This window comes from Heloderma suspectum, chromosome 17 (assembly GCF_057233095.1).
Source record: "Heloderma suspectum isolate Gila_16-S chromosome 17, 16-S_ref, whole genome shotgun sequence".
NCBI classification, from domain to species: Eukaryota; Metazoa; Chordata; class Lepidosauria; order Squamata; family Helodermatidae; genus Heloderma; species Heloderma suspectum.
The window spans coordinates 16,005,735-16,015,496 of record NC_139474.1 but is presented as its reverse complement, the minus strand read 5'-3'; the positions used below and the strand labels follow the sequence as shown (position 1 = coordinate 16,015,496).

The following is a 9,762-nucleotide window of genomic DNA, read 5'->3' as shown; positions in this document are numbered from 1 at the left end:
CAATGGCGTTTACTTCTGCACCTACCACTCTCTCTATCATCATTTCGGGAGCACAATGGAATGTGGGACGCTGGGCTTTGGCTCCAAGTTCCAGCCCTAGCCACAGCACTGAATGCTTCCAAAAGTGACATCCTTGGTAACATCTGGAAAAGAGTCAGCTGTGTACTTTCGTGTACATCCATCCTGGCAGTGGGGAACGGTGGGTTTGCATACTGCCAGGTTCACTCTGTGAGTGAGAATGATGTGCTTCTTCTCCCCTCCCAAGAGAACAAAGATGCATGCTTTTGGAAGCATGCTTCACACATTACAAGAAAGACATATTGTTATAAAAAGCATCCCCATACTGAGGAGCTTTCTCTGAAAGGCAGAAATGGAGTAGAAATTGAGAGACGGAGCACAAGCCAGGTTACAACTTCCTATCCCATGTTCGCTGCATCCATAGCTGGCCCCGCTTCTGGTTAGAGATGCCCCTTTCTGCCCGAGGCGTTATACCAAGCAATTTGTGAGACACGCCAAGCCTGCAAATCACTTTAATAAGCAACAGACATGAGACAAAGAGGGAACATTTTGTCACCTCTGCACAATGCGGCTGGCATATTCAGACACCTTGATCTTTTCACTTCCATCCTTTTGCATGTTGGCTTGTCCTGTTCCTTCCCGACAGTTTGATGGACAAGAACTGTGGAGTCCTCGAAGGAGCTGGACATGGGACTTTCCCAATTGCCTACTCGATTGACTTGTGCATGCAGGTTTCCAATCGATTATCCCATGTGCAGGAAATAGTCGTTCTTGAATCTTGACGTAAGAATGAAGGAACAGAAGAAGAGCCCTGCTGAATCAATCCAAGGACCCATCTCGTGGAGCATTACGTTCACACAGTGGGCAACCAGCTGCCCTCGGGAAACCCGCAAGCAGGATATGAGTGCAACAGCACCCTCCTGCCCATGTTCCCCAGCAACTGGTATGCATCACCATACTGCCTCTGGTACTGGAGGTAGCATAGAGCCATTAGGACTGGTAGCTGCTGATAGCCTTCTCCTCCATGAATTTGTCTGTCTGAATTTTAAAGCCATCCAAATCGGTGGGCCGTTCAACTCTGCACTGTGTGAAGAAGTACTTCCTTTCATCTGTCCTGAATCTCCCACCAATCAGCTTCATGGGATGACCCATCATACTAGGAAAGAGGGAGGAAAATGTCTCCCTGTCCACTTCCTCCACACCAGGCGTAATTTTGCACACCTCTCTCATGTCTCCCCTTTCCAAGCTAAACAATCCCCACTGTGACTGTTGTAACCTTCCCTCATAGCCCCGTGATCATTTCAGTTGCCTTCTTCTGCACTTCTTCCAGCCCAAAATCATATACACAAGGATGGAGACATGTTCTCAGTCAACCTATGTAGTCGTTTAAAACACGTCTATGCTGCCTTTCAGGGCAGCAGCCCTCCCAAGGCAGCTTGCAACAGTAAAATAGGTGGATACAGTAGTAAATCAGCAAAGAAGTCATAAAAAACAACCACCACCAGAATAAAACGTTTGGCCTAGACAATGCTAAAAGCCTGACAGACAGTTGCAGCTACAAACAGAACAGTGCAGCAAAAGATAATCATGGGAAAGTCAAAGCAAGCAAGTCTTCAGGGCAAGCAAGTTTCCAAGGAGTAAGCATGAACCTACACATACCCCCCAGGCCCCAAACAGTAACAAGATTTGCCAGCAAAAGGATGCAGAATTAAGTCCAACAGCTTGGCCTATTGAACGGTGGCCTGGACCCCGTCGGCACCCTCCACATTCAGGAGGTTCATCTTTGTCCAGCATTGGGAGGACCTTGAATCACCATGCACTTGTCTGCATGCAGCCATTAAAGATGAGGAGTTTCAGGAAAACAAACACAGAGAACACATAGACACACAGACACACAAACACAACAAGGTGGGAAAGGGATGGTAACTTCATTCAGCCCCTGGGGTCATATGCGTCCTCTCAGCCAGGAAGCTCACAGGGCCAGTCACTAACTCTGGGCCTTGTCTGCCCCACAAGGTTGTGGTCTGGATGCAACTGCTATGGAGAGGCTTATGTTATGTTATGTGTGCTTCTTGGGGGAATGGCAGAATAGAAAAGTACTGACAGTAGCAATGTTCTAAATGTCATAACCCCGTAAGGATGCTGATGACCATTCTCAGCCCTCGTAGGGACCAAGGTCCTGATGATGGCCCAGGGGTTGAAGGAAAGTCAACAGAGAAATGCAGGCAAGTCACAAGAGGGTAGAACCCAGCTGAACATTGGAAGACAGCTGCTCATGGTGAAACCAGTGACCTAGAGCGGGTAGGGGCTCTCCCTTGCAGGAAATATTCATGCAGAGGTCCGGCAGCCATTTGCGGGGGATGCCCTGGCTCTCAATCCCCTTGCTCAACGTCAGGAGTTAACCGCAGGAGACACCATATTGTGTTTCAACATGTCTTCTTCACGATGGAACAGTGGAATAGCATGACTTCTCCAAAACACATGGGTGCTTCCTGACAAAGCATTTTGGAAGACAATGACAAATGTATTTCTCTTGATTTCATCATTCTTGGGATGAAGACTACAAACTATAGCTACATTAGATCGCATGGGTGATGGAAAGATGGAATAAAAAAGGGGAGAGTCACCCAAGGAAACAAAAAGAAGAAGCATGACACGCTCCCAAGGTTTTAATGAAATCTGTTTGAAGTTCTTTGATGATCTCTTATCTAAATTGTGGGTGTTTCCAATGCCCTTTTCTAATTGTTTCCTCTTCTTTATGCTGCATAAATGGGAATACTTTTGTGCTGAGGTCAATAAAAGGCAGAAGACACCTATTTCTGCTTAGCAAAGTCAGTTTGCACGTGAAGAAAATTGTCTGCACCATATTAAAATCTTAGCTGGAAATAATAGGTGGTGTCTAAACTACTGGGGACGCTGACAGAACTGCATAAAAGCTCAACCATCCCTCTGCTATTCCAACAGCTTCATCTGACATCTCAGTCTTCACCCCATCTACTTTGAAGAGCAGGTAAGTCCATTTTCTTGGGCATATTTTCATGCTTGTCTGAAATTCAAATCAGTGTAGGCCTAGAGTCCTCCAGCAAATGTCAATGGTCGTGTAATTCACCTGCAGAAACCAAGCAATATGATTCAGACTGACTCTCAGTTAGGGAACGGTGAACATATCAGTTTCAATTTCTCCAGGGATTTTTTTTTAAAAAATCTCCAATTCTTGCTCTCCTGAATATGAACAATTTAGGATTTTTTTAAATAACAGGTCCTATAAAACATTTCTAAAAAAACAAATGGTAATGACATGCTCATCCATCTGGAGGACTTAAATTCAGTAAAAAGTAAAGGTGTCCCCTACCAGTCGTGTCCGACTCCAGGGTGCGGTGCTCATCCCCGTTTCTAAGCCGAATAGCCAGCGCTGTCCGAAGACGCTTCCGTGGCCATGTGGCCGGCATGACTGAACACCGAGGTGCACGGAACGCTGTTACCTTTCCCGCCGAGGCGGTACCTATTTATCTACTTGCAATTTCTTGCTTTCGAACTGCTAGGTTGGCAGGAGCTGGGACTGAAGATGGGAGCTCACTCCGTCACGCAGCACTCGGGTCTCGAACTGCTCATTGCCGACCTTCCAGTCTGCAGTTCAGCGTCTTAACCGCTAAGCCACAGCCATTCTGAGCCTGGAGAGGTCCATGTGGCACCTCGTTGTCATAAAGCTGTTAATGATGAGGAGCCAAAATGTGTTGGCAACAACAACACGGCGCTAACATGCTTCAATAGCAGACATTAAAACCCAGGTCTTTAGAGCAAAGCACTCGCAACACTGTTCCTGGGTGGACGCAATTGTCATTTTTGGATTCTCCCATTTTCATTTAAAAGCAAAACAAAACCTAGAGTTCTTTTCTTTTGTTCTTTCTCCTGAATATGGAGAACTCCTGAATATGGAGAACTTCCTGACCTTTGGTCAATTCTTGCCAATGCCAAAGTGAAATGAAGTTCTCTTCCATCCCTACTCCGAACTTCAGTTCCCAGTGAGAGACAGCAGGGGGCATGACTGCCTCTCCGCCCTGCTTGTGGGCTTCTGGGAGACCATTGGCTGGTCCCTCCCTTGCTCATAGTACTAGAATGCAGTGGGCTCATCCAGGGAAATGGAATGGTGGGAAATTCAGGTCTAGTTCTTCTGGCTGGCCACTTGTTGAAACGGGTTGGTGCACTTCATGGACCTTTGGTCTGATCTCACAGAGCTCTTCCCCTATTCTTTGGTTTTTTTCCTTCTGAAACATTTGTCTCTATCAGTAGCTACTTACTTGGTGACTACAGAGGCAAATGGCATAGCAGCCTTCCCCAAGCTGGGACCATTGCGTTAGGATCTGATTTTTTCATTCCGGAATTTTTACAAATGTACATTTGCCCAGATGTGCGTATGCGAAAACATACAAATTTCCCCTGAAAGCACACAATCCCCTCAAATGTGCAATTTCATGCATTATCCTATGGGGAAATGCACACCTTTGGCCAGATTTTGCATTACTTTTTGTATATTTCTCAACAACAACATTTACACAAAATTGGGAACGTTACAAAATCAGTGTGCAAGTCGGAAGAATCCACCCTACAGGGGAGATGCCATTCTGCTGAGGAACCTGGCAGTTGGACTCATTGAAATCTGAACTCACTTGGTTCCATTGTGGATTTCCCCAACATCCCTATCTGTGATATTCTGAAAACAACAACAGACTAGGGATGGTGGAGAATTTCTCCCCGAAACTTCGGGGGGCCGAGCGCCAACGTGTTCGGCCCCCCGAACAAGTTTCAGGGAGAAATTCTCCACCCCCCCGCCTCCCGCGCCCCCTCCGGGACGGGACTTACCTTTGCCGAATGTCCCTCCCAGCGGCGGGTCTGGCCGGCGGTTCGGTGGGTGTTCGTGCAGGGTGGGAGCGGCAGCCGGTCTTTTGACCGGCTCCTGCCGCTGCCATTCCAATCAAAGAAAAAAAAAAACAATGCCCCCATGATAGGCTACGTGATGATTAACGTAGCCTATCACGGCTAGATTTGCAAAGTCAGCCGTGATAGGCTACGTAAATCGTCACGTAGCCTATCACGGGTGACTTAAAAAAAAAAAAAAAGAGTGTACGGATAATGGCGGCCCCCATAGGGAGCCGCCATTCCCGTTCCTTATTTGGTCGCTGTAGTCTACATAAATCTTTACGTAGACTACGGCGAAAATAAGGGCAACGCTATTTGCGTTGCCCTTATTTTCGCCGTAGTCTACGTAAAGATTTACGTAGACTACAGCGACCAAATAAGGAACGCGAATGGCGGCTCCCTATGGGGGCTGCCATTTGCATACGCGCTTTTTTTTTTTTTTAAAGTCACCCATGATAGGCTACGTGACGATTAACGTAGCCTATCATGGCTGACTTTGCAGATCTAGCCGTGATAGGCTACGTTAATCGTCACGTAGCCTATCACGGGGGCGTTTTTTTTTAAAAAAAAAAACTTTTGAGTTCGCGGCCGGGCGAGGCGAGGCGCCTCCTCCCCGGCCTGAATTTCGGCCGGGTGAGGCGGGAAGCCTCCCCCCAGCCTGAATTTTGGCCGGGCGAGGCGGGAAGCCGGCCTGAACTTCACGGGGGGAGCAGCGAAGTGCCTCCCCCCCACCGCGAACAAGATTTGAGGACAGGTAAGTGACTTTTGTCCACCCCTACAACAGACAGTGTCATTTAACAGTGTATCGATTATAGTGAGATGGCTGAGCTAGGAAGAGAGAATCCATGTTATACTATATGTGGCTCTCATTCATTCCTGTTTCTCAAATACCGTTCCAGAATCCCGCCATCCCTCAGACAATGCCTTTCTGTGCTCCAGTCTGTGCCGTCCCATCCCGTGCATCCAGCCCAGTCGTTGGTCTTGGGTCTGCGGGTCTCGGCTATGGAGATCTTTGCTATGGAGGTCTCGGCTTCAGAAGTCTCCCGTACCGCAGTCTTGGCTATGGCTATGGTACATCGGGCTATGGCTTTCCAGGATTTGGGTTTGGTGCCCTGAGTGGAGGAAGCACGACTTCAGGAGAGCTGGGAACCCTGTCCGGGGTCCTCCCTCAGCCTGTCAACCAGGTCCCTCCCGCAGAGGTCGTGATCCAGCCATCCCCCTGTGTTGTGACCATCCCAGGGGCCATCCTGTCTGCTAGCTGTGAGCCTGTTGCCATCGGAGGATACACCCCTTGTGCCGCTGCTGGTTCTGGTGTAGGTGGAGGCCTTGGGCTGGGAGGAGGCCTGTATGGGGGCCTGCGCTGGAGGAGGCCTGGACTTCTTGGAAGAAATTTCGGCCGCCGTGGTAGTGTGTGTTTCTAGGCTATGAAACAAGCAAATATTATCCTCATGAGAAGAGATGCGAAAGGAACGAGAGAGAAGAAGGAGGTGCATTGCTGACCATTCTAGGCCTTGGTTCAGAAGAGCTGGGCCGGAACAACCCCTGAATGACTGTGGAGCTCTCTCCCCCTCGCCACTTCCCCTGCTTTGCTGTTATATACACAGGAGCAAGCTAGATCTGTCTGTATTGGGTGCGTTCACTGCCTCTGTTACCGCTGTGATTGCCATTTGTTTGGCGTTTCCAATAAAGCTTCTGCTGCATGATTATAAGCAATGTCTCTTTGTTTTTGAACCTATGATCTCAATTCCTTGTAGCAAGATGAAGCAACCTTTTCTCTGAATTCACATTGGAGAGTGGAAGGGTGGGCTCCACATTTTCCCCTGAAAATGTCTATGGCTAGTGGGTGCAATAGTATAACCGATGCACCCCCACTCCCATTGCTCAATGTCATCATGCATTCTCCCTGTCTTTGGATTGCCTGGAACTAGGGATGTATGAAAGTCACTTACCTTTGTGTGGATTCTGTTCATGGTGTAGGGGAGGCGTTCCATCCCTCCCCCCGGAATCCTCGATGGGGCGGAGGCGATCTGGTCTCCCCCCCCCCCCGGAATCCTCGACGGCCGACTGTGCTCGGCGGATTTCAGGCCGCAGAGGGTTCTGGGTAAAAAAAAAAAAAAAACGCGTACGCAAATGGCGGCGGCTATGGCCGCCACCATTTGCGTTCCTTATTTTTCACTCTCTTAGTCTACGTAAATATTTGTGTAGACAAAGACGAAGAAAAGAAAGGGGAACGCAAATAGCATAGTGGGTACGTGGTTGTGTGTGTTTTTTTTAAATGCAGATGTGATAGGCTACGTAAGTCTTTATGTAGCCTATCACGTCTATGGGGAAAAAAAAAAGAAAAAGACCAGACTGCAAATGGCGGCGGCGGCAGCTGGTCGGAAGACCAGCTGCCGCCGCCGCCGCCGCCACTGCCACAGCCTCCACGGCAGCCGCCGCTGTCCGGAACATCCGCCCCAGGTAAGTCTCATCCGGGGGGGATCCACGGGGGGCAGGGGGGTGGCAGGCCATTCTGCGATGGATTTTGGGGGGGCGAATGCACTGGCATTCGGCCTCACCGAGATCCATCATGGAATTCTCTGACATCCCTACCTGGAACATGAGTCATCTAGCCATGCAGTAAGGCACACATCTTTCACAAGGCAATACAGAGCCACGTCTGTGTGATGCGTTTTTGCTGGTCCTGGCACTCTCTTCTCCCCGAATGGGTTTGAGCTTGAAAGATCAAGCTAATAGGGATGTCAGAGGATTCCACGATGGATCTCGGTGAGGCTGAATGCCAGTGCGTTTGGCCCCCTGAACTCTGTGGTGGAACGGCCTGCTCCCCCTGCCCCCCCATGGATCCCCCCCGGGACGAGACTTACCTGGGGTGGATGTTCCGGCGGTTGGTCTTCCAGGTGGTCTTCTGTCGCTGGTCTTCTGCCACCATTTGCAGTCTTGTCTTTTTTTCTTTTTTCTTTTACCCAGATGTGATCGGCTACGTAAGTTTTGACGTAGCCTAAAACGTCTGGGTAAAAAAAAAAAAAGGCATACACAAATGGCGGTGGCTACAGCCGCCACCATTTGTGTTCCTTATTTTTCGCCATCTTAGTCTACGTAAATATTTATATAGACTATGACGGCGAAAATAAAGGGGAATGCGAATAGCGTAGCGGGCGTTATTTGCGTCCCTTTTTGATTCACCGTTTTAGCGGCCATTTGCGTACGCATTTTTTTTTTTTTTTTACCCAGAGCCCTCCGCAGCCGGAAATCCAGCTGTGGATGGCCCTGGCCTGGGCCTGTCCGGCTGCTCCGCAGAGCCGCCGCAGAGCACAGCCGACCATCGAGGATTCCGTGGGGGAGGACCGGATCGCCTCCCCCCATTGATGATTCTGGGGGGAGGGACAGAACGCCTCCCCCCCCATGAACATAATCCGCATAAAGGTAAGTGACTTTCATACATCCCTAGGGGGGATTTGCTGTACATTAGCCCAATTTGTGAAATTGTGCAACATCATCACTGATCACATGGCACGTCAAGTCAAGCCCTAGCTTAGAATAATAGAATCATAGGATAGAAGGGATGGAAGGAGACTAAAAGACCATTGAGTCCAACCCCCTGCTCAATGCAGGAATCCAAGTCAGAGCATCCCTGACAGATGGCTGTCCAGCCTCGTCTTGATGCCTCCAGTGTGGGAGAGCCCACCACCTCCCTAGGTCATGGGTTCCATTGTCGTATCGCTCTAGCAGTCAGGACGTTTCTCCTGATGTTCAGCCGGAATCTGGCTTCCTGCAACTTGAGCCTATGATTCCGTGTACTGCACTCTGGTATGATTGAGAAGAGCTCCTGGCCTCCCTCTCTGTGACAACCTTTCAAGTACTTGAAGAGCACTATCCTATCTCCCCTCAGTTGTCTCTTCTCAAGACTAACCATGCCCAGTTCTTTCAGTCTCTCCTCATAGAGCTTTGTTTCCAGTGCCCATCATCTTCATTCCCCTTCTCTGAACCCTCCCCCACTTGTCTGCATCCTTCTTAAGGTGCCCAGAACTGGACACAGTACTCCAGATGAGGCCTAACCTGTAGGTATGGATGTAAGAAAGTCACTTACCGTTTTGCGAATTGATTTGCAGTGGCGGGGGAGGCGCTCCATTGCTCCCCCCAGAATCCTTGACAGGGGGGAGGCGATCTGGTCCTCCCCCCCGGAATCCTGCCCGGCTGCCCACAGCTGGACATCCGGCCGCTGGGCAGCCCTGCAGGGATGCAAATGGTGGCTGTCGTAGCCACCGCCATTTGCGTCCCTGTATTGAGCCGTGATAGGTAGGAGTGCACGAAAGCCACTTACCTGGTCTCGCAGCTTGTTCGCAGTGGGGGGGAGGCACTTCGCTGCTCTCCCCCCGAAGTTCAGGCCGGCGGGGGAGGCTTCCCGCCTCGCCCGGCTGAAATTCAGGCCGGGGAGGAGGTGCCTCGCCTCGCCCGGCCGTGAAATAAAAAGTTTTTTTTTTAAAAAAACTCCCCCGTGATAGGCTACGTGACGATTAACGTAGCCTATCACGGCTAGATCTGCAAAGATGTAAATCATCACGTAGCCTATCACGGGTGACTTAAAAAAAAAAGCGCGTACGGCTAATGGCGGCCCCCATAGGGAGCCGCCATTCGCGTTTCTTATTTGGTCGCTGTAGTCTACGTAAATCTTTACGTAGACTACGGTGAAAATAAGGGCAAGGCAAATAGCGTTGCCCTTATTTTCGCCGTAGTCTACGTAATCTTTACGTAGACTACAGCGACCAAATAAGGAACGTGAATGGCGGCTCCCTATGGGGGCCGCCATTAGCCGTACGTGCTTTTTTT

The 9,762-nt window shown here is 49.6% G+C and overlaps 1 protein-coding gene across 1 annotated transcript; it reads left to right on the top strand.

Annotated features, from left to right (window-relative positions):
• Positions 1–5,841: 5,841 nt before the first annotated feature.
• Positions 5,842–6,636, top strand: LOC146334601 (uncharacterized). Its single transcript, XM_084824154.1, has one exon. The coding sequence runs from the start codon at positions 5,856–5,858 to the stop codon at positions 6,354–6,356; it is 501 nt and encodes a 166-aa protein (XP_084680280.1). The 5' UTR covers positions 5,842–5,855; the 3' UTR covers positions 6,357–6,636.
• The last annotated feature ends 3,126 nt before the right edge of the window (positions 6,637–9,762 follow it).

Excerpts from the sequence above, each read along its gene's own strand:
- LOC146334601 (XM_084824154.1), top strand. The coding sequence starts at position 5,856 with ATGCCTTTCTGTGCTCCAGTCTGTGCCGTCCCATCCCGTGCATCCAGC.